The 25,182-nt window shown below is 41.5% G+C and overlaps 2 protein-coding genes across 3 annotated transcripts in view; both read right to left on the bottom strand.

Moving 5' to 3' along the window:
- Nucleotides 1-25,182, bottom strand: part of LOC132386582 (NACHT, LRR and PYD domains-containing protein 3-like) — a 288,111-nt gene that overhangs the window by 194,116 nt on the left and 68,813 nt on the right. The window lies entirely within an intron of this gene.
- Nucleotides 17,594-18,748, bottom strand: LOC132386602 (N-acetyllactosaminide beta-1,3-N-acetylglucosaminyltransferase 3-like). The gene has a single exon (XM_059958904.1). It carries the CDS (start codon nucleotides 18,746-18,748, stop codon nucleotides 17,594-17,596), a length of 1,155 nt encoding a protein of 384 aa, XP_059814887.1.

The raw sequence follows: 25,182 nt of genomic DNA, 5'->3' as shown, positions 1-25,182 counted from the left end.
TGCTTCTGAAGAAAAAGAAGGAAAAGGAGGCAGTTCCAGATGCTTCCGTTCAACGTGTTGAAACACTCATGGGTTTCTGAACATTCTGAAGAAACACTATCGAGGGCTAAGAGGTCTGACCGAACTAAGAAGGGAATCAATCATTTTATGTCAAATATGTTTGTGTCAGTGAAAGAAGCGACAACCCCAGTACAGGTGAAAATTATTCGAGACACTGGGGCTTCTCAGTCACTTATGTTAGAAAGTGTTCTAAAATGAGACAGCCACTAGTGAGGTAAACCTGATTAAAGTAATCGGGATCGGCGTTGCTCTTGCACCCCTGCACAAAGTAATTCTGAAGTCAGTGTTAGTTAAAGGACTTGTTAAAATAAGACTACGACTCAGCTTACCAATGGATGGTGTTTCTTTGTAGTTAGGGAATGAACTAGCAGATGGTAAGGTTGTTCCTGCAATGCAGCTGACAGCTAAGCCAATCATTGCGGATTCAAAGATGAATTTTCACATTTACCCTCCTTCGCATTAACTCGAAGTTTGACTAAGAAGTCAGCCAATGCAGACAGATCTGTGCAGGATGACTCTGCTACCCCGATAGCCAAAATCGTGACTCAGGTTTTGATGACTTGGCAGGGACTTTTCTGCCTTCATTGTGCCACCAGGATCCAGGTATTAAATCTGACGATAAAGATTTGTCTCTGTCTAGGAAGGAGTTTATATCAGAACAGAAGAGAGACCCTGACATTGAAGCTCTAAAAAAAAAGGCTCTCTCAGATGATTATATTAGGAAGGTGCCAGTAGGATAGTATCTCCAGTAGGAGTGTTAATGAGAAAGTGGAGACCACCTGGTATTTCTGCAAGTGGTGAATGGACAATTATTCACCAAGTTGTTGTTCCCAATCTCTATAGGAATGATGTTTTAAATTTAGCCCGTAGCGGGCCCTTGGATGGCCATCTAGGTGTGCATAAAACTGTGAACAAAGTTTCGAAGCAATTCTTCTGGCCCAGTTTGCGGAAAGATGTCGCAACATTTTGCAGGACTTGTCACACTTGTCAGGATGTGGGTAAAACTAATCAGTCCCTTCCTCCCCCCCCCCCCGCCCCATTGCAACCTTTTACGGTAATTGGTGAACCCTTTTCTAAGGTTATTGTGGATTGTGTTTGCCCATTCCCAAAGACTAAAGCTGGTCATCAATATTTGCTAACCATCATGTGTAGAGCATCCAGATTTCCCGAGTCAATACCTGTCAGAAATATAGAAACCAGAACTGTGTAGAATGATCTTATAAAGCTTATTTTTAAACTTTATTTAGTTTACCTGATGAGATTCAGTATGATCAATGAAGCAATTTTACGCCCGAATTTTTCCAGCAGGTAGTTTATGAACTGGGTGCTAAGCAGATTATGTCGTCCGTTTATCATCCAAAATCACAGGAGGCCTTGGAGAGATTCCATTCTACCCTCAGAACAATGATTAAGCCATACTGTGTTCAAAATGAAAAGGATTCGGATGAAGGAGTTCATTTACTTTTATTCATGGTGAGAGAATCAGTAACAGGATTCACTAGGTTTCAGTCCATTTGAACCTGTATTTGGTCATAGGGTTCGAGAATATTTGACCCTGTTAAAGGCAGAGTGTATTAATCAGGGCATGCGTATCAATTTGCAGGACTATGTTTTGAAATTCAAAGATAGATTACACAAAGCCTGTAACCTAGCGAAGGAAAACCTAAAAGTTTCTCAGAACAGGATGAAAACATTTTTGATAAACAAGCCAGGATGAGGTCATTCCAGAAGTGTGACAAAGTATTAATGTTTTTACCGACTGTAACGAACCCACTTCCGGCGAGATACCATGGCCTTTATGAAGTTTTGGCTAGGATCAATGATGTTAGTTATTTAGTCAAAATACAGGACCGACGGCAGCCAACACAGCTGTTAAACGTAAACATGGTAAAACCATTATTCGATAAACAATCCGCAGCTGTGACCAGAGTGCAATATAAAAATGAGTCTAACAACCCTGGGAACGAATTGATTGACCCATCTGAGGCTTATCATAATCCGAACATTGTTTCTGCTAAATTGACCAACTCGAGTATTTTGAATTCGATAGATGAGAAATTGGCCCATTTACAGCGCTGCAGTGGCTGGAGATGAAACAGTTAATTATAGAATTTTATGATTTATTTCTCGATGCCCCAGAGAGAACGGCAATAGGTGTCCATGATGTCGATGTCGGTCATGCTAAACCAATTAAACGACATCCTTATTGCATGACATGGAAAAATGTAAACTTGCTGAACAAGAAATTGGGTATATGTTGAAAAATTGTATTATTAGGCCTTCTAACTCATATTGGAGTTCGCCTTGTGTTATTGTACCTAAACCAGATGATGGTGTTAGGTTTTTGCACTGATTATTGCAACAAAAACAGAAGATTATCCTATCCCCAGAGAGGATGATTGCATAGAAAAGGTTGGAAAAGCTAAGTTTCTTACAAAAGTTGCTCTGTTAAAAGGGTACTGGTGTGTTCCATTAACGGATAGAAGTAGATAAATTTCGGCATTTGTAACACCTTCTGGGTAGTATGAATACAATGTTTTGCTATTTGGAATGAGAAATGCACCACGGACATTCCAGAGAATGATTCATTCTGTAATTCGAGGGATAAAACACACAGATGCCTATATTGATGAACAATTACAGGAAGTGACACATGGGAAAGACATATCACTGCGGTGGAAAAGTTGTTTGAAAGGCCCTCGAAGGCCAATCTTACAGTTGACAAAGTTTCATTCTGAAAGAATATGATATGATGACAACTCACATTAAAGGCCAAGATAATATAATTGCTGATTGTCCTTCCAGATGTTAAGCTCGCAATGTTTTTATGATAATATTTGTATACGCCTGCTATGTATTTTATTGGTCAGTAGTATGCTAAACATGATTACCATATATGTACTGTCTCTCATACTGTAATTTGCAGTTAAAAGTTTTCTCTTTTAGATCAAAATTTCCCTTTTTGGAGGGAAGTGTTACGATCCTGCGGTCGTTACTGAGACTGTTTCTTTCAGAGCGCTTGAGTGAGGCTGGACTATGACGTCAGTTACAAGAGGTCTGTGCAGATTAAGCAGAGAGAGGGGGGGGGGGGAGAGAGAGAGGGACTGTGGAAGCCGGTAGATTCAGCTTGTCGCAGCTGGGGTTTGTAACTCTCTCAAGCCCACAAGCGTGGGTTGATCATCGGCACGCAGTGCATAAAATAGAAGTGACTGTCTCTTCGTATAATCCATAAAATGGGATTCTTTGGGATATCCTGTGGGACGACTAATGTCTTGTCACTTGCCTGTGTATGTTGTGTGGTAACCCCGCGAAGACGATATTCCTCTTACAGATTGCTTTTGGTGATAAGTCCTCTGGAGATTCGGAGCGACTCGACAGACATGATCTTTGGTGACTCGTTTAACCAGCGTGGAACCTGTGGAATTCAACATGAACTGACCACTGTCTACATTCCACTCTGAATTACAAAGTCTTTCTACAATCATCAGTTATTATGTGCATTACTGAACCTTATTAACTTGCTATTTGAATCTTAAGACTTTAATAACTATTATTAAGCTTGATAGTTACACGTATATACACATAACGCTGTTAACTTTTGATTATCTAGTTAAGTAACTATTATATGAGCAGGTACTAATAAACATAGTAGTTTTAATTTTGAAATCTGTCTCAGTGTATGATCTCTTGCTGCTGATTCGCTTCTAAACCTTTACAATTCGTAACAGTAACTATGTTGTTCTGTGCAGCACCGAGAGAGTTTTGGAGTAGGATTGTCAGGGAAGCTCAAGTTTGACATTTGGAATCATCCAAAGTTCCACATTGCAGCAGGCGGTTTTCTGATGAACTCTGAGAAATTGCCGACACGGCTTACGTCACTGCACAGCCGGAAACATCCCGCTCCTCAAGGGCATGGCTGGTGGGAGAGCTTGTTCCGGTAATGGAAGACATCGCCTCCTATATTACACCCGTCAGTGCAGAAGACACAGATGATTGTAGGAAAATGGACAGAAGATGGTGAAGAGATTGATATTAAGATGTGAACACATCACCTGGACATATTAGGTTCATGGAACAGCAGAGCACAGGACCAAGTCCTGTGGCTCACTTTTCCTGCGCTGAACAAGATACCGAATGAGACTAAACTCTGATGGCTGTACATGACCCATCTCCCTTCATTCTCTGGATGCTCATGTGCTTTGACTGAATATTTACCGTTATGAGAAGCTAGAGGTTATATCCCAGTAGAGACAAACCATTGTCATCATCTCCCTTGTTGAAGTAAAAATTTGAGAAGGCAAGAGGAAAAACTGATGGATTAAAAAGGTGGTGGTTCACTTAAAACCATGCCCAGAAAGGAGCAGGAAGGCTGGTGAGTTATTCATAACTGGAATCAACTGGGTGATTAAAGTGAGTGCAGATGTAGAGGTAGGGATGACAGCAAAACCAGCAAACTCTACACATATAGACTTAGTCACGACACTGCAACAGGATCAGGACTTAGAAAAGGTACAAACAGGAGAGGATTCTGAAGATTATGGGAAATATCGATGGATACAGGCAAGGATTTGGATTATCCTTGATAGTGGTAAATTGTAGGTGCGGAATTGTGAAAGAAACCAAATGATGCTTTGACACCATAACATTTGTGGGCATCAAGGAGCAGATAGATCATAGAAACAGTTGCGGAATCTGTGTTGGTGGCCAAATCTGCGAGGATATGAACATTATTGCAAGAATTGTTTGATTTGTGCCCAGTGAGAAACCAGATAAATCGGCTAAGAAAGCCGTTTCAGGATACGCTCCATAGAGGGACCATGTGTAAATTTACTGGTTAATTTTGTTCGATCTTCACCTCCACCCTCTGGAGGACTGAACTATGTCTTCGAGATAGTGGATGCGTTCACTAAATGGGGAGAGACTTTCCCATCTAGATAATGAAAACCGCTGACGTAAAGAGACAGGATTTTGTTGGACAGAGTTTCTACCCGTTGGGGATTGCAAAGCGCTCTAGAATCAGTCATGGTCCCTCTACATCCATATGTGAGACTGTCTGGGGTAAAACTCAAGTTGGTATCTCTTATCGACCACAATAGAGTGCATTTGCTGAACGGATGAACAGAACTTTAAAGACAATGTTATCTAAAATGACATAGTTAGAATCCCTCTTTGGGCTAGATTTGTTACACACCGTGTATGATGTTATTGGAAAGGACAAATGCAAGCAGCGATTAATTGGCTCTATTAAGGAGGCTCATTATGATACCGTCCATAATAAGGGATGGAAGGAACAGCAAAGCTAAGCTTGTTTCCAGGGGTGAACAAAACAGCTGTTGTCTGAAATTGGACAGATGGTTAGGAACTCAGTGCATCAGCCAAGGCTCTTTAGAGCATCGCGATTTGCAGGGACATATGATGTCGCTGACAAAGCAAGTCCATCAGTATATCGAATCCAGACCCCCTCCAAACAAGTAGGAGTGATACCATATTAACCAACTCAAACCCCTTAGAGATAGTCAATGTCCTGTAGTAAGTAGCCGAGTTCCAGAAAACATATTGTCAATGGGAGGCCTGGACCGAGATGAGATGATGCTCTTGGATTTACGTTTCAGGCCATCGACGGTGATGTGGATGAAGGAGTTGGGTAACCACTTCAAGGTTGCCCCCGGAGGGTGAGGATAATTCACATCTTTACACTCGCCCGAGCGAAGGCGGAGACAATAAAAGAGAGAAACAGATGGGAGAACGTGTTTGTTCCGTCGTCTTCCGGAAATAACGTGGGGGATACATGATCTGATATGAATGGATTTTAACATGGCGTTAAGATTAGCCATGGTAGGACCGTTCATAACGTCAGAAGGTTTGGTATCCAGGGAAACTTGGCTTGTGGATTCAGGACTGACGCCCACAGAAGGCAGAAGATAGTTGTGGATGAAGCGTTTTCTCCCTGGCCTTTGGTGACAGGTGTCCTGCAGAGATTTATTCTGAACCCAGGGCTATTTGTCTTTTTATCAATGACTTGGATGAAGAGGTGGAAGGATGGCTTATTGTGTTTTCGATGACGTGGAGGTTGGTGAAATTATGGACAGTATAGAAGATTCTCACAGATTAGAACAGGACAGTGACAGGACACAGGACAGCGCTGAGAAGTTACAGAGGGAGTTCAACCCGGAAAATTACGGAGAGATTCATTTTGGAATGGTGAATTTGAAGGCAGAGGTGATACTTTCTCGAGTCAACCGAGGGCCGCATATTGGTACGAGTTCCACAATGGAAACTGAGTGTCGGGACGTTCTTCAATAAGCCGAGGGCCGCTCATCGGTACGCGAACCACAATCGGCACGGAGCGGTGCACGGCAGGAGCAGAAAGAAGTGTGATTGACAGGTCAGCTTCACCACATCCGCTGTTCTGCACATACTTACAGTGACGCTCGGAAGGCAATATACCTGACAGTAAATCAGGAGAAGGAAAATACAACTTCCTGGCAAATATAAAACAGCCTGGGAATCTACGGATTTTGATCACAGGTCTCTGGAATATCGCTTTGGATCTTTTACAGTGTTTGCAGAAATACTTGCAGTGTATTTCATTGTAACATATGTCAGCTGTCACTGTGGTTTGCATCACTCAAACCGCCCGAAATGACTGAAACGAACGAACGAAAAGAAAGAGTGAATGTTCCCATTTAACAAAGAATTGTTCTCCATCACACCTGTCAGAACAAACTCCTTTCCTTTATTTCAGAAGCGAATATACTCCGTCAACTGTTACAAAATAAATCGACTTCAACATGAATGCCTAATTTAAAAGCAACACAGATTTAAAGAAATACCCTATCTAAATAGTTTAAATTGTTTTAAAGTAAATAGATTGCAATATCCCTTGAGGAGTCAAGTAAATGACACGGGAACAGTGAATAAAAATAGTTTAACGTAAGTGTTTGTGCATTTGGTTGTCAATAATGGCCCTGACGTGATCGCCACGCTAATTGTCTTAGTGGAATTGCTCTCACCTCAATAAAAATCTGCTAAACCGATCACCAGTCCATCTGAGCAGCTGAAACACTCCGTACAACTGAACGCTGCTTCTGACGGAATATGGGATATTCGACGATTTACTACATCGCGGCTATTTTCTATCCCACACTTGTGGCGGTTGGTGTCCCCGGTAAGATGCCGGAGCTGGTCACTTTATGTATGGTGCCGTCATTACTCTGCTGCGGTATCCGCACTGTTACTAAGCACAGATGCCACCATCGGCTGAAACGTGTTTCCGGAATGGAGGATTTAAGCTTCTCATTGTTTTATTTTTATTTTCGTACTTTGATGGAAGTGACTTTTCTTTTGTTAGTTAGGTTCGTGCCGATATTGACATTGTTTCATAATTTCACCTCGCTAAGCTTTCTGAAGACATGCCGGTCTCTGCTTTTCTAGGGCCGAGTCTCTATCAGTGCAGACACTTCCAACATATGACAATGTTGCAGCTGGTTTAAATGACGGTCCAGTCTATTTTCGACAAGTAGATGTGTTCTTACATAAGTCAGTAAATGATAAATTGTGTTTTGTATCTTTTCATTCCTCTTTCTCACCGCTGCAAACAATCCCTTCAAATGTTTCTCCCCTAATAATGGGAATGATGTTGTTTCCCATCTTCCATTCACCGGTCCGTGAGTCGTTGAATGCGGATGCCTCGCTTTAAACTGTGGGAAGGTCGCCAATCCACTGACACTCACATCCGTCATTGTCCTCCAGCCGGAGTGTAGCGACCGAGATCGCACACACTGGATTCCCACTTCCAAACAGACCATACCCTGCATAGCATCGGTAAAATGGGGACATTCAGGGAACTGACCATATTTCTACTATGTTTCCAAATTTCATGCAGTTAATTTAACGGCGATTGTGATCCTTTCTCGGGGAAAATGCGGACTCTCCAAATGCATCACCCGTTACCTGGTTGGAATGGCAACAGCGGATCTGATGGTGGTTATCGTTGCTGCTTTAGTGGAACAGACCAACAATATCTACATTTATTCTAGATTCCTGCTCATCACTCCTGTATGCGCTCTGACACTTGTATTTAAGGTTGTAACGACGGACTGTTCTGTTTGGTTCACGGTCAGTTTTACCTTCGATCGCTTCATCGCAATATGTTGCCGAAAACTGCGGGAGCGATATTGCACAGAGAGAACAGCAACGGTTGTTATCGTGACCGTGGTTATAGTGAGCTGCGGGAAATGTGTCCCGTTATACTTTGCCCTTGAACCTTACGTCATCATTGACAACACGCCGTGGCGGTGCATCCGCACACATGAATACGTTACTTCACCCTCGTGGAGAGGGTACACATTACTGCAGAGCATTTTAACACCATTGCTATCAATCGGCTTAATCCTGGTATTTAACGGGTTAACCGTAAGACATATCGTTGTGGCAAATAGAGTCCGCAGAAGGCTTCGGCACAGCAGTGACATTCAGAAAGATACCGAGGTAGAAAAACGCAGAAAATCGATGATTTTGTTGTTTTCTATATCAGCTAATTTTATATTATTTTGGATGCCCTATGTAGCCCATTCCCTGAAATGGCAAACTCAAAACTATTTTTACCAGGACAGATATTTGAGTTCCCCGGTATACATCCTACAACAATTTGGGTTCATGTTACAATTTCTCAGCATGTGCACCAATACTTGTATCTATACACTGACACAGAGGAAATTCAGAGAGGAGCTGAGAAATGGAATGAAGTATGTGTTTACATTAAATGGCCATCTGTGTAGATAACGCGCGTGTCTAATGAAAATTCAGCGGAGTTTTCAAATAAAGTCATTTTACAATGAACAGATTTGGCAAATATGTCATAAATTCAAATAATCATATACCTGCTCATCCGGAAATTGCAAAGTTCGCGGAAGATTGTTTGCTTCCTACACTTCAGGTAGGTAGCAATATAAACGTTCAATGCGCCAGGCGTGATTGTCACTTTGGTTGAAGTATGTTCCAAACTATCACAGACACTCGACTGACGCAAGGACAGAGATGACTTCAGGAATGTCTGGGTTTTACTTTCTTCAAAACGGACAGGGTCGGGTAACAGAGTGTAAAGTGAGTGCGATGTGAAACCAGGGATAGTATCGCAGCTGCAGAAAGGGAGGACAACGTGGAGCGTTCGTTTTTAAATAGACTGGGAGACGAACACTGTTTCTGTTCTTCCTTTTGAAATCGGCGCGATCTCCCCATTTGGAGTATTCGGTACAGCCGCCCACAAGATTAACAAAAAAAACGCAACGGCACCTGTGAGAAACCGACCGGGAAGCGGAAACTGGAAATGAGCCGTTATTGGCACAGCAACTGCAACTTCCCTAATAGTCTTTGGCACATACCCAAGGTAAAATGTTTAGGAATGGCATAAATTCTCAGTTGTGTTCAGGAAGGATTCATGTCACTATAAGAAGAAAGGCTGACTGGCGAACATTCCATACCAGATCTGATATTAGAAAAGGAAACGGGTCAGGTGACAGATCTTTCCGCGGGTCCGCATTTCAGAACAACAGGGAGAATTCACCGACATTTACCTTGCACAGAGTTAGGACCAGGGAGCATGGGATCTATTTTATTGGGGGACAGCGATGTGTGGTGACTCCTGGCAGGAGCTCAGGAACGTACATTGGGAAATGATGCACTCGGGGTATTGCGCAACACATATGTGAGGATTGTTTAGGGAGCACTGACACGGGGTTCAGTAAGGCTTGTCTCAGTGACGCAGGGAAAGGACGATAGCGTAAAGTAACCCTGGGAGACAAGAAAGTTGGAACAACACGTCAAGAGGAAGAAAGAACGATACTTACAGAAAAGGAAGAAAGGATCAGGTAAGGCTACAGCAAGTCACAATGTAGACAGGAAGGAATTTAACAATGGACTTAAAAGACTTCCAGGGGGATTTGAAAAATCCTTGACAAGTTGCACTGTGAAGAACAGGAGGAGGCTGGAGAGAGAGTGGGTAGATCAGAGGTAAAAGAGGAATACTTGTATCTGGAGTCCAAAGAGGAGGGGAAGCTCCTCATTGAATCCATTGATCAATGTGAACACAGCGTCAAAAGGCAGATATGCTAGAACATGCCGAAACAAAGAAAGGATGCGCTGGAAATTTGGAAAACATTATGATAGATGATTCCCCGATGCCGGAAGGGATATAGTCCAGGTAATTCTGGAAGGCGATCTCGGATATTGCTGCGCTTTTGGACAGGATATTTGTGTCTTCGCTGGCCACGGAAGTAGACCTTGTTGATTGGAGTGTGGAAAATGTTGTTCATTTGTTGACGAAAGATAATAGGGATAGTTTTTGGAATTATAGACCAGGGAGTCTTACATCGGCTGTGTGTAAACTACTGGAGGGGATTATTGAAGGAGGAACTTATGAGTATTTGGAGAGATGTAGTTTGGCTGCAGAGAGAAAACATGGCATGTTGTCCTTTATGAGTCAGATTGAATTATTTGAAAGTGAAAATAAAACTAACAGATGAATCCGAACGGTCGATGTGGCTGCATTAATTATGGTCAGGAGTTTGATCAGTTCCCTATAGTAGACTCAATCAGAAAGTCAGGATGCATGGGACCGAGGGAAACCTGGCTACGTTGATTCGGAATTGGCTTCCTAACAGAAGGTAGATGATGTGGTGGACAGAGTGAATTCTGGCTGGAAGACAGAGCGCAGCCGTGTTCCTCATGCAGAGTCGAAATTCTGCTGCAGTTTACAACTCTATTGCGAGTCTGCAGTTACAGTGCTCCAATAAATAGGGCTGAGGAAATAATCGATTTAATCTGATCACACAGCAGCACCTGGATAATTAATGGAATTAAGGGGGACGACGTCAGCAAATCGCTGAGTGATTGACTGCACCAGCGGGTTTTCTAAACTGACCTATCACTTACATATTACAGGGCAAATGCTACAATGACTTCAAAGCATCTTTTCTAATGGAGCCCTACAACTAGAAACCAGCATTTCAAAGTGCTCAGCAGCAGCTTCTGGTGCTCACTACAAGAACCAGCCGTCCAGAATGGCAATCCGAATTCCCAATTCAAGTACACACCAATTTATCCAAATGCCAATTTACCTCTGAATCGTGGTTTTATCGTATCGGGTGTAGATACGCTCATATTTCGATCCTTTTAACCCTGAATCCACATGGCCGGTGTGGAATCCGTGTCTCCCTCTGAAATCAATAATAAATGAAACACACAAAACTACACAAACTGAAAACGCAGTGAAGGCAAAGCAATAATCAGGCTCACACTTGTCTCCCTTCAAACCCATCGCAGGCAATTGGGAAATGCAGAATAACCATCCAAATTACTTCAGTGTTGCTAGGACAGAGGGATCGAACAGTATCAACGACTTTCTAGATCGGTCGGTGCTGTGTGACGCTGAAGCTCTAACCCAGATACACAGTCAGACAGCCATAGGAAACTACAGCACAGAAACAGGGTCTCCAGCCCGTCAGGTCAGTGAGGAATTATTTAAATTGCCTACTGCCATCGACCTCTCCCGGACCGTGGCCATCCATATCCCTCTCATCCATGTACCTCTCCAAACATCTCTTAAAGATTGGCATCGGAATCTCAATTACCATTTGTGTTGGCAGCTCTGTCTACACTATGACCACCCTCAGGCAGAAGAATTTCCCCCTCATGTTTCCCTTAAACATTTCACATTTCACACTTCACCCATGATCGTCAGTTGTATTCTCGCCCGATATCAGTGGAGAAAGCCCGCTTGCATTTACACTCTCTATACGCCTCATAATGTTGTATATCTCTATCAAATCTCCCCTCAGTCTTCTACCCGCTCGGGAATAAACTGCTAACATGTGTAATCTTTCCTTTTAATTAAAAACATTCAGTCCATCCCGGCATTAGCCTTGTAATTTTTTCCGCATTATTTTAATCATATTTTAATCTTTCTTGCACACACTATTCCAAATTAGGCCCCAATAAAGCCTTAAACAGCAGCAAAATATCGTCCCAACTCCTGTACTCAGTACTTTGGTCTATGACGGCCAATGTGCGAAAAGTTTCTTTTACGACCTTGTGTAACAGTGCCGCAACTTTCGTTGAATTATGGACCTGCATTCACAGATTCGTTTGTTCTATCGTACTCCTCAGTGCCCTATTTCTCATTGTGTCAGACCCACCCTGGCTGGTCAGCCCAAAAGGGCAACATCTAACACTTGTCTGATCTAAATCCCATCTGCCATTTTTCAGGCCATTTTTCCATTGGTCCAGATCCCGCCTCATGCTCCGGTACTCTTCCTCGCTGTCAACTACATCCGTAATGTTGGTGTCATCGGCAAATTTGCTGATCCAGTTAACGACATTATTATCGAGATCGTGGATATAGATTACAAATAACAACGGGCACAGCAACGATTCCTGCGGATCTCCTCTCTCCATTAGCCTCCAATCAGAGAGACAACCATCCATTACCACACTCTAGTTTCCCCAACATAGCCAATGGCTAATCCAATTTACTACTTCATCGTGAAAGCCAAGCGACTGAACCGTCCCGACCATCCTTCCTTGTAAATCTTGCAAATTCCTTGCTGAAGTCCGTGCAGACGCATCCACTGCCTTGCTGTCAACACCATTCCTGGTTACTACGTCCTAAAGCTCTGTGAGATTGGTTAGACATGACCTACTACGCACTGGCCCATACTGACTATCGCTAATGTTCCTGTTTGTCCAGATACTTCCCTTCATACCCCATGACCAGGATAGTCTCAACACCGAGGACAATTCATCATTACATAATACTTGGCAAGTCCCTTCCAAGCAAAGCTATCGAGATCATCCAGCGGTCGGTACTAATATATATATATGGTCTATTGTTTTTTTTTATTGTCCTGCACTTTATTATCCAACGCATTGAGAGTAGTCTGGAAAAGCAAGGTGTAATTAATTAATAATTAATTTAAATAATTTTAAATAATTAATCGACTTACTTAACTATAGCAAGATACAGTACTCTCGATCGAGCACAGAACACAGAATATTACTGCACAGTACATAAGGTTCTGATAGGCTTTCAACTAATGTAAGTTCGATCTAACATATCCCCCCTGTATCTGAATCAGAATCAAAGGTTTCAAAGGTACACTTAAAGAATCAGAACCAGATTTAATATCACAGACATACGTCGCAAAATTGTTAACTTTACGGCAGCAGTACAATGAAATACAGGATAAATAAATATAGAGAAAACAAAACTGAGATACAGGTGGCAGCGGGGAAAAACGCTGTTCCTGAATCGCTGAGCCTGAGCTTTCAGGCTTCTGTATCTCCTTCCCGATGGTAACACTGTGTAGAGGGCACGTCCTGTTAGTGGGCAATGTTAATGATGGATGCCACCGTGACAAGAATCATTCCTTGTAACAAAGATCAATGAAATACAGAAAATCTGTATTTACCAACAAGTATATTTTATTATTTCTACTAAAATCACGTAGATTTGCACACTATCTTCCTGTGTGCACACTACTGGAAACCCAGACACTCCATGAACAGTCAATTAAGAGAAAGGTTTTTACCCGGTAAACATAGAAACATAAAACACATAGAAATTCTACAGCACAATACAGGGCTTTCGGCTCACAACGTTGTGCCGAACATGTCCTTACCTTAGGAATGACTAGGCATACCTATAGCCCTCTATTTTTCTAAGCTTCATGTACCTATCCAAAAGTCTCTTAAAAAGACCCAATCGAATCCGCCTCCACCACTGTTGCCGGCAGCCTATTTCACGTACTCACAAACTTACCCCTCCGCTGTACTGACTCCCCAGCACCTTCAACATGTGTCCTCCTGTGGCAACCATTTCAGCCCTGGGAAAAAGCCTCTGAATATCCACACGGTCAATGCCTCTCATCATATTCCGATCCCCATGTATCCAATCTCCACGTGTCCGTGTGGTACTACTTTTCGACAATGGTTGGTCTCTGGCCGCTGGACTATTATCACCCTGGCATATTTGGTGCTCCGGAATCTTATATTGTTCCTCATTAATTGAACCATTGGATCCCCAAACCATTGGCTCAAGGTCACCTGACCTACCTGGGTCACATGGTTACTGATCATTGTACAGAGCTACAACCAACATATTGTACCTGGCTCTGCCCACCTCAGCCTTGTGTATTCGTATCTTTACACCCTGACTGGTCCAAGCCAGTTAAATGAGGCAACCCAGACAGAGTCTAACGAGACTACAGATTGCTTCTTTGATATGTCTGGCATTTTACATTACAAGTAGCTGCTCCCCTGAGCATGGTCTCAGGTTTATTGCTCTGATTAGATTGTCCTTGGGTCAGGAATCAGTTCAGAGTCCACGCCCTTTACATAACAATTGGAGACTTGTTTGAGAATGGTCTCAGGTTTAGCAGATCATTACCTGAAGCTCCCTGTGTCCACATTCAGTTCCTCTGATTAAATTATTCCAGTGTAAGAATCAATTCATAGTCCACAAAATGGGTGGGGGCGAGGCAGAGAGAACTGGCTTGTCTGCTTCCCCGGTCCTTGATCAGTCTGTAGTTTCTATTGGTCAACAGTGTTTTATGAGTCATTCAATCTGACACGACTTAATCTTTCTCGGGTCTGCTGTCGTCGGAATGAACAAGGCTGGATGATGGAGGTTTTGCGGAAATGCCGAGTGCTGTAAGTGTCGAAGGGGTTTACAGAAATGGGGTGTGATGTAGTGGTTGGAACAGTTTTGTTACGTACCCCGTAACGGGTTAAAAGAACCAGCATAAATAGAACACACCTGGAGTCTGGTATTGTTACAAACAAAACACTACTTATCAGTATCCACGTAATCTCGTAATATAAAACCAGATAAACCAAACAGATTAGCAGAGTTTATGCATATGTAAGCGTGTAAATATAAAACCTCAAACATCTTCAGCTTAGGTGGTAAATGATACACTTACGATGGTATAGGAATGACGTCAGTTCATTTCGTGATATTAAGAGGAGTAGAATTGAGGAGAGAGAGAGAGAGAGAGAGAGAGAGAGAGAGAGAGAGAGAGAGAGAGAGAGAGAGAGAGAGAGAGAGAGAGAGAGAGAGAGAGAGAGAGAGAGGTGATTTGTTTTCCAAGTAAGCTGATGTCGTTGATCGTTCAGTTGCATTCCGAAGTCCTGTAAAAGTTTTGTGATCACACAAAAGAGTACCGCCTTCACGCAGTAAAGTTATCAAAGGTTAAACACACCGATAACATTCCATCGGCCACCCCTTTCCGACACTGCGATCAAAACCCACCCTTTCCTGGGCACTGAAAGTTCATCCAGTGTCTATTTCCTCTGTATTTCTGTCCGTGTCTTCCGTGTGTCTGTGTGAAAAGTGTGGAAAGCAGGCTGACCTTGAATATATCCCAAACATGCTGAACGCCAGCTGCCCATTATATAGCCCCGCCCTTACGTAACCATGGCGACTCACGAGCTGCTCCGTGCTCTCTCTCTCTCTCTCTCTCTCTCTCTCTCTGAATCGATGTACACCAACTCTCTCTCTTTTTAAAGGCACAGTCCATATTTAATACACCTCAGCATCTCGTCACAGCTTTTATAGTCAGCGAGGGGTGTCAGCACACTTCTCCACCAATGTGGAAATGCAATTTACTTGTACTACCAAACCGGCATTTCTGTCTGTAACAAAATGAAACCCGTCTTGTGTCGGAGTGTTTTGCTAATAATGTTCGTGTAACATTATGCTGAGTGATCCTGAGTACCTGACTGCAGACCGCAGTCCCTACACTATGATGGCAGAATATGGCATTAAAGGCAAAACTTCTGACAGTGCGGAGGATCAGAGGGATCTGGGTCCGAGTCCACAGAACACACAAAGCTGCTACACAGGTTGACTCTGTGGTTAAGTTGGCATATAGTGCATTAGCCTTCACCAATTGTGGGATTGAGTATAAGAGCTGAGTGGCAATGTTGCAGCTATATAGGACCCTGGTCCGATCCCACTTGGAGTACTGTGCTCAGTTATAGTTGCCTCACTACAGGAAGGACATGGAAACCTTAGAAGGGGTGCAGAGGAGATTTACAAGGATGTTGTCTGAATTGGGGAGCATGCCTTATGAGAATAGTTTGAGTGAACTCGGCCTTCTTGTCCTTGGAGCGATGGAGGATGAGAGGTCGCCTGATAGAGGTGTACAAGATAATGAGAGGCCTTGATCGTGTGGACAGTCAGAGACTTTCCCCAGGGCTGAAATGTCTAGAATGAGAGTGCATAGTTTAAGGTGCTTGGAAGTAATAGAGAGGAGATTTCAGGGGTAGTTTTTTTTTTACACAGAGAGAGGTGAGTGCGTTGAATGAGCTGCCGGCGGCGGTGCTGGAGGCGGAAAAGATACGGTCTTTTAAGAGACTCCTGGACGGTCACATGCTTTGAAAAAGAGGGCTGTGGGTAAAGCCGAGGTAGTTCTAAGGTAGGGACATGTTCGGCACAGTTCTGAGGGCCGAGAGGCCCATATTGTGCTGTAGGTTTTCTATGCCTCTACTCAGAAGACGGCCACTGGGTTTGGCCCACCTTCCTTTAATTTGCTCTTACTAATCAATCCCAAATGCCGATTGGCCGCTAGTTGATTGGTCACCGATTGCTCTATTGCCCCTCGGACAGTGAGCCTTATTGAAGTTCCCTCCTCTCCAGATTTCCGATGTCCAGGTTGGCCACTAGTGAAAGCTACCGGACTTACCTCTCAGTGATGACCGTGTCAATACCAACAACATGACACTGGCAACCAAGTACATTGTCTTAGACATGACACCTGCCAAATCTAATGCCACTCCCCTTCGCACTACATATGGACTGCCGTCTATGTATGCATATTGATCTGTTGTCCCCACATGTTCATTGATCTCTTTCCCTCTCTGCAATGTAAATACTCCAGTTCAAGCCATCTCGTGCGTGTGTGCTTTTATTTGATATGTAGTTACACAGACACAGTGCAGGCTGACATTTGAGTACAGAAGTGATGACCATAAGTTTCTCCATTCCTCCAACCCTGAGACAATTTCAGATCTAGATTCTTTGTTGTTCTCACAGTTCCAGTCCAAGAAATACATTTGTCTCTTTCACATTTTGCAAGTGTCATGTAAGAAACGGCAAGAAGAAAATACACAGAAATAACTGTTACCTGAAATTTTATTGGTGGCTTATTATACAAATGCCCCAAGTGAACATGCTGTACCCATCTGCACGCAATGCAACAAGGACTGCTCACTTGGAATAACTTTACAAATGACTTAAATTGTGGTGCTCCTGGCAATATTGTAATGCCATTATGGGTGCAGTAATAATTAGGCTGAGTGATGACACCTAACAGCTTTTCAAACATTAGTAGAATGTAGAAAGGCACCAACTCTATGAATTAATGTATACTCCAATAGAAGTTAGGAATTAAACCTCTTACATTGCATAAACAACTGATTAACACATGTGCACAAACTGCATTACTTTCCAGCAGTTGCTACATTCTCTCATGACTCATGTGGTCCTTTCCGTGGATGCAGACTCCTGGGGAGCACGAGCACACTTCAGATTGGCATCATGCACCGCATCCCACATCAGTAGCAGTTCGAAAGGCCGGAAACGGTGCACTAGCAGCAACTCACGGTAATAGCAAGGATTGAAAGATTCATCTTGGGTTGAAGGAACCCTGACTCCTGCTGTCCTGAATCCGCTATGGGAGTGTGGGGCTAGTCCAGCCTTGGCCAGACACATCCCCAAAAATACATCATCAATGGGGTATAGTTCAAGGTCTTGGGCTATGTGAAAAATGATGTGAGCTGTATTCACAGACGTAAGTATGCCCGCTCCACCAATGTATGGTGGGTACGACTTGATGGTGGTCACTATTTCTGGCACATAATACTTGCTCGACTTCTGGCGTTTGGGTCCAAACCCATAAATGAGACGGCCCACAAACAGGTGTTGGTGAACCTTCATGTCTAGCAAGTAATCAACCATGTTATCGGTATTGGCAAAGACATCATCATCTCCATTGAAGATGAATTTAGCACTGGGGCAAAATTCACTGACCCACTGCAGCAACTTGTATTGTTTGAGGGTGAGGTTGAAAAAGGTATCCAAGAAATCCCATTGTAGGATATCTCTGTGTTCTCTGTTTTCCATGGCTAACAGCTGATTCAATTTCCTACTTTCTTTTTGGTCAGGAGAGACACCAGAAATAAAGACTCTCTTAATTAGGACCCCATTGAATTCGCGTTCTCTGCCCCAGGTCTTCCTTATCATTTCCCGCCGATCCTGGTTGAAAGGGTGAGATTTGATGACCAGGAGCAGGAAGACATTCTGAGATTCTTCTCGACCACCACATTTGTCTGGAACATTTTGAATCATGTCAAATTCTCGACAGTGTTTATACATCAAGAAGTTTTTTATGTGCTCTTTCTCTTGATGAAATGAGGACAGGTGCAGCAATGTCGTGTTCGCGTGGCACTTTGGCTTGAGCACTGATTCAGTTGCATCACCAGTAACAACCTTGGGCAGGTCATTGCGATGAAAAGTTTCTGCAACATCAATCTCTCGACGTTGGTCATTACCCCAGAAGACGAATAACAATCTCAGAGTAATAACAACACCCAGCACTACTTTCTCATAGAATCGCCAATGTCCGCTCATCTTTCACCTGAAGTAGAGAAAAATATGGATTAATTCAAAGTACTTTACATTTACATGATGCTTGAGAAGAATGGGAAGTTTAGACTGTAATGAGGTTCACTAATGCTTTGTAATATTGACCCCAAAATGGTGGTGAGTTAAGGAATAGGCAGAGCCCTACACGCTGCTGAAAGTTTAATTGACCTGAAGCATTCCATCCCAGCAGAAAAACAAATCTACCTATAGGATACCATCTCTGTCATTAAAATGAAAATCGCATATTTTATTTCTGGGCCTTAAAGGCCTTCACAGCTCTCGTCACTCCTCTCAGGGCTTAAACTGAGCTGGGCAAGACATAGAGCAATATAACACAATGCAGGGATTTTGGCCCATGATGTTGCACCGAACTTTTAATCTGCTCCAAGATCAATTGATCCTTACTCTCTCAAATGGCTGTCCATTTTTTTTCATCCATGTGTCTATCTAAAAGCCTCTTAAATCTCACTGATGCATCTACCCTTATCACTACCCAGGCTGTGCATTCCATACAACCACCATTTTCATTTTGTTAAAAAAATACTACTTCTGACAAACCCCTATACTTTTCTCTAATCACCTTAACATTATGCCCCCTCATATTAGTCATTTCCACCCTGGGAAAATGTTGTTGCCTCTCCATTCTATCTATGCCTCTTACCAGCTTATACGCCTCTATCAAATCACCTCTCCCCAATTCCCCACCCCCACCTTTACTCTGAAGAGTAAGGTCCCAGCTCGCTCACCATTCGGATTGAGTTCACAGGTTACTGATACTATGGAAGATGATGTATTATTGACCATTGATTAGTAACTGAATATATGGCAGTGCAGGGAAGGTAACGTGTTAGCATAGCTACTGAAAGCATCTGATTTTCATTGTATTTTAACTCACAGCAGAACAGGGCAGATAGTTTGCATGATCCACAATGTGTATGTGTAAAACCTTGGATGCCAGGAGCCCTGAAAAGACACCAGTGACTGACAGCAGAACGATGTGTACAAGTAAAAGTATTTGCACAGGGATGCAACTTGTGTCACTTTAGAATTAAGGAATCCGAGAGTAATGCAGGCTAAGCAGGCCATTCGGCTCAAATGGTCCATACCAACCACAGCATCCTCCCTGCTAGTCGCACATGTCTAGTTTGGTCCATAACTCTCCAAGCCTCTCCCTTCCATGTACATGTCCAAATGCCAGTTAAATGTTGCAGTTGAACCCACTTCAACCACTTCCTCTGGTACCTTCTTCCGGGTACTCACTGTCCTCAGTGTACAGAGGTTGTCCCCAAGGTCTCTTACCAATTTTTCCCCTCCTCTCCTCTCTCTGTGACTTTTCATTTCGTGCTCTCCAACTCTGCAATAATGACGATCTACCTTATCAATACCCCTTATGATTTTAAACTTCTGAGGTCACCTCTCATTCTCCAAGGAATAAAGGTCCAGCATGGCCAGCCTCACTGTAACCCGACCCTCTAGTCCAGAAAGCATCCTCGTAAATTTCTTCTGCACCCTCTCCAACTTGACAGCGTCCTTCCTATAACAGGGTAAGCAAAATTGTAGATAATATTCCAAAAGTGGTCTCACAACAAATTATATTACTACAAATAATCCCCCGCTCCTACACTCTACGCCATAGCTGATAAAGGTAAGCATGCTAAACGCTTTTTTTTTCTCACAATCCTGCCTTTTAGTGAACTATGCACTTGTCAGTGCCTTGCCATTAACTGTACAAGTCCTACTTCATCTGAATGTCCATCACCTCACATATAACCATATAACAATTACAGCACGGAAACAGGCCATCTCAGCCCTTCTAGTCCGTGTCGAATGCATACTCTCACGTAGTCCCACCGATCGGCTCTTAGCCCATAACCCCCCATTCCTTTCCTGTCCATGTTCCTGTCCATTTTTTTTTTAAATGACAATATCGAACCTGCCTCTGCCGCTTCTACTGCCACCTTGTTCCACTCAGCTACTACTCTCCGAGTAAAGAAGTTCCCCGGCGTGTTAAACCTAAACTTTTACCCTCTAACTCTCAACTCATGTCCTCTTGTTTGAATCTCCACTACTCTCAATGGGAAAAAAGCCTATCCACGTCAACTCTATCTACCCCCCTCATAATTTTAAATACCTCTATCAAGTCCTCATTCAACCTTCTAAGCTCCAAAGTGTAAAGATCTAACTTGTTCAACCTTTCTCTGTAACTTTGGTGCTGAAACCCAGGTAACATTATAGTAAATCTGCTCTGTACTCTATTTTGTTGACTGCTTTCCTATAACTCGGTGACCAGAACTGTACACAATACTCTATATTTGGACTCAGCAATGCCTTGTACAATTTTAGCATTACAGCCCAACTCCTATACTCAATGCTGTGATTTATAAAGGCCAGCATACCAAAAGCTTTCTTCACCACCCGATCCACGAGATTCCACCTTCAGGGAACTATGCACCATTATTCCTAGATCACCCTGTTCTACTGCATTCCTCAATGCCCTAACATTTAACATGATTGTCCTATTTTGAATAGTCCTAACAAAATGTAGCACCTCACACTTATCAGTATTAAACTCCGTCTGCCATCTTTCAGTCTACTCTTCTAACTGGCCTAAATCTCTCTGTCAGCTTTGAAAACCTATGTCATTATCCACAACGCCACCTATCTTAGTATCATCAGCATACTTACTAATCCAATTTACCACGCCATCATCCAGGTCATTTATGTATATGACAAACAACACTGGACCCAGTACATATCCCTGCCGCACACCACTAGTCACCGGCCTCCAACCTGACAAAGAGTTATCCACCACTGCTTTCTGGCATCTCCCATCCAGCCACTGTTGAATCCATTTTACTACTTCAATATTAATACTTAAAGATTGAACCTTCCTAACTAACCATCCGTGTAGAACCTTGTCAAAGACCTTAGTGAACTCCATATAGACAACCTCCACTGCTTTACCCTCATCAACTTTCCTCGTAACCTCTTCAAAAATTCAATAAGATCTGCGGACGTCGCGTGCTGCCGTAGGATCAAGACGTTGGGAATCCAGCTCCCTCGTAAAAAGTAATGAAATAAGGTTTAAATGAAGAAGAGTTAACAAATATCTACTAGAAACTATTTATAAATAACTCAGGATTATCTTTTGATATGGTTCCTAAACCGAAACAGAAGAAAGCTACTACTTCGAAGACTGCGCAAATCGGCGTGGGAAAAGGCCTAACCGTCTCGGCAAAGCCTCGGACTCAAGTTGGATCTCCTCACGGCGAAGTGCATGGCACTTCTGTTGATGCGGGACAGGAATTTGCAGCAACGTCGGCGGTCTCTAAATGAAACGGCAAGAACAATGCATGCGCGAAGAAACAAGTGTGCATGAACAGATATCAGCAAAAGTAACAAAACTACAAATCCCAACTACGGCTAGAAGCGAACCTGGAAGTATATCGGAAGTGGAGTCAGACTCTGTGGGAGATTCAGAGGAAGAAGAAGAGGAAAAGATAATGGAGATTAAAGGAGTCATAAAAGATATCCTGATATATATTATAAATGAATTAAAAGCTATAAGAAGGATGAAGACCACACTCGATAATGTGGTGGAAAAACAAAAGCAGATGGATAATAAAGTTGAAGAAAAGGAAGTAAAAGTGGAAGAAAATACTGAAAGAATAGATAAGATCCAAGACAATAATCTCGCCTGGACAATAAAAAGAAAACGGATGTTGGAAAAAATAGATGCGCTTGAAAACTCAAGTGCACGAAATAATATCAGAATTGTTGGTCTTATGGAGGGTACAGAGGAGGAAAATCCAATAAAATTCTTTCAAGAATGGATTCCGAAAATTTTGGAAATGAAAGAAGGAAGCCAAGTAATTGAAATTGAAAGAGCACAAAGAGCTTTAAGACCAAGACCTCAGCAAGATCAAAATCCGAGATCAATTTTGATAAAATGCTTAAGGGAGCAAGGTAAAGAAGTGATCTTGAAGGCAGCTACTCAAGGTGCTAAAAAGAGAAATGGGCCATTGATAATAGAAGATAAAAGTTTTTTTTTTATCCGGACATAAGTTACGATCTTCTGAAGAGGCGGAAGGAATTTAATCCAGTGCAAAAATATTTCTGGGAAAAGGGCTATAAATTTTTATTGAGCTACCCAGCAAAATTGATAATTTTCTTGGATAACAAAGAAAGAAGATTTTTCGTTGACTACCGGAAAGCAGAGAAACTTGTATAAGAATTACCTGATGTCCACGAAGAGGAGTAAAGAATTATAGAAATGAAGTGGACTAATGATGAAGAATGAAACAAGGTTGGACTTGACAGACATTTATAAGGGAAAAAATAGTTGAGTATGAATTGGGAGCAGAGACATTAATTATTTTCTTTTGTTTCTTCACGAATATATTTTCTTTTTTTTTTGCGAGGGATTTGGAGGAGCTCCTGATCGATGGCTGCGAGTTTCACTTGTACAATCATGGCGATTGCCATGACCCGTAACTGGGGGCGGGGAAGTAATGTTGTGTTCGTTTTATTCGCAACATTAGTGAGGGAGTATTTTGGGGTTTTTTCCTTATATATAAGTTACCTTTCTTCTATTTGTCTTCTTTTTTTGCCTGGATGGTTGGGGAGAGACTCATAGCAACATGGAGAATTTTAAAGAGTTCCCAATGTATTATGAATGATTAATTTACTTAATTTTTTTAAGTTTTAATGTTAATGCACTTAATGGACCTGTGAAAAGAAAAAGAGTTTTAACATATTTTAAGAAAATGAAAGGAGGTATAGCTTTTTTACAAGAAACACATTTAACAGAAACAGAACATAAGAAATTAAAGAGAGATTGGGTTGCAAATGTCATTGCAGCTTCATTTAATTCAAAATCGAGAGGAGTTGCAATTTTGGTTAATAAATCTTTACCAATTAAAATATAAAATGTAGTAATTGATTCTGTGGGGAGATATGTGATTATACATTGTCAATTTTTTTCAGAATTATGGACTTGTATGAACATTTATGCACCCAATGAAAATGATGTAAAATTCATACAAGAAGTTTTTTTTGAACTTGGCTGATGCACATGATAAAATATTAATAGGTGGAGCTTTTAATTTTTGTTTAGATCCAGTTTTGGATAGGTCAACTAAAGTTGCTACAAAATCAAAAGTAATAAAACTAACTTTATTATAAATGAAAGATTTAAACCTGATTGATATATGGAGAAAAAATAATCCAAGAGAAAGAGATTATTCATTTTATTCAAATAGACATAAAACTTACTAAAGGGTTGATTTTTTTATTATCAAAAAATATTCAAGATAGAGTGAAAAGTGTGGAATATAAAGCAATAATTCCCCTTGATAATAATGATAATGATGGATAAGGAGAAATCGATCTCTTGATGGAGATTTAATTCAATTTTATTAAAACGTCGACTTTTGTGATTTTATGAAAAAACAGATTCAAATTTTTTAATACAAATTTACATTCAGTTCAGGATAAAATTGTATTATGGGAAGCGATGAAAGCATATTTAAGGTGTCAGATTATAAGTTATACATCTAAAATTAAGAAGGAATATTTGGCAGAAATAGATCAATTAGAAAAAGATATCATAAAGTTAGAAAAAGAATCTCAAAGATATATGACTGAAGAAAAACGAAGACAATTTTAAATAAAAAAACTACAATATAATACACCAGACATATCGTACAGAAAAAGTAATTATCAGAACTAAACAGAAATATTATGAATTAGGTGAAAGATCTCATAAGATTCTTGCTTGGCAGTTGAAAACAGAACAGGCTTCTAAAACAATAAATGCAATTAGAACAAGTGTGTATAAGGTCACTTACAAATTAATGAAACTAAAAAGAAATTAAACTGAACTATATCAATCAGAATCACAAAATACGATTACTGAGATAGATACATTTTTATCATAAATAACCCTTCCAAAATTAAATTTGGAAGAACAGAAAGGATTAGATATGCCCTTTACATTAAAAGAGGTTGAAGAAGCTTTAGGATCACTTCAGAGTAATAAATCCCCAGGAGAAGATGGTTTTCCTCCTGAATTTTATAAAAGGTTTAAAGATTGATTAATTCCTCCTTTTATGGAAGAAATATATCAAGTGGAAAGAATGCAGTTTTAACAGCGATTATAACTGTTCTGCCAAAAAAAGATAGAGATCCTTTAAACCCAACATCATATAGGCCTATTTCTTTGTTGAATACAGATTATAAAATAATAGCAAAATTTTATCTAAAGGAATATCTAAATATTTACCAAAATTAATGCATATGGATAAACAGGTTTTATTAAAAACAGACAATCAATGGATAATATAAGCCAGTTACTTAGTATAATTCATTTGGCACAAAAAAGAGAGAAAATGAGTGTGGCAGTTGCTTTGGATGCAGAA

The sequence above is a fragment of the Hypanus sabinus genome, unplaced genomic scaffold (genome assembly GCF_030144855.1).
Source record: "Hypanus sabinus isolate sHypSab1 unplaced genomic scaffold, sHypSab1.hap1 scaffold_122, whole genome shotgun sequence".
NCBI lineage: Eukaryota > Metazoa > Chordata > Chondrichthyes > Myliobatiformes > Dasyatidae > Hypanus > Hypanus sabinus.
The sequence above is the reverse complement of the archived record's forward strand: the minus strand, read 5'-3'. Positions and strand labels throughout refer to the sequence as shown.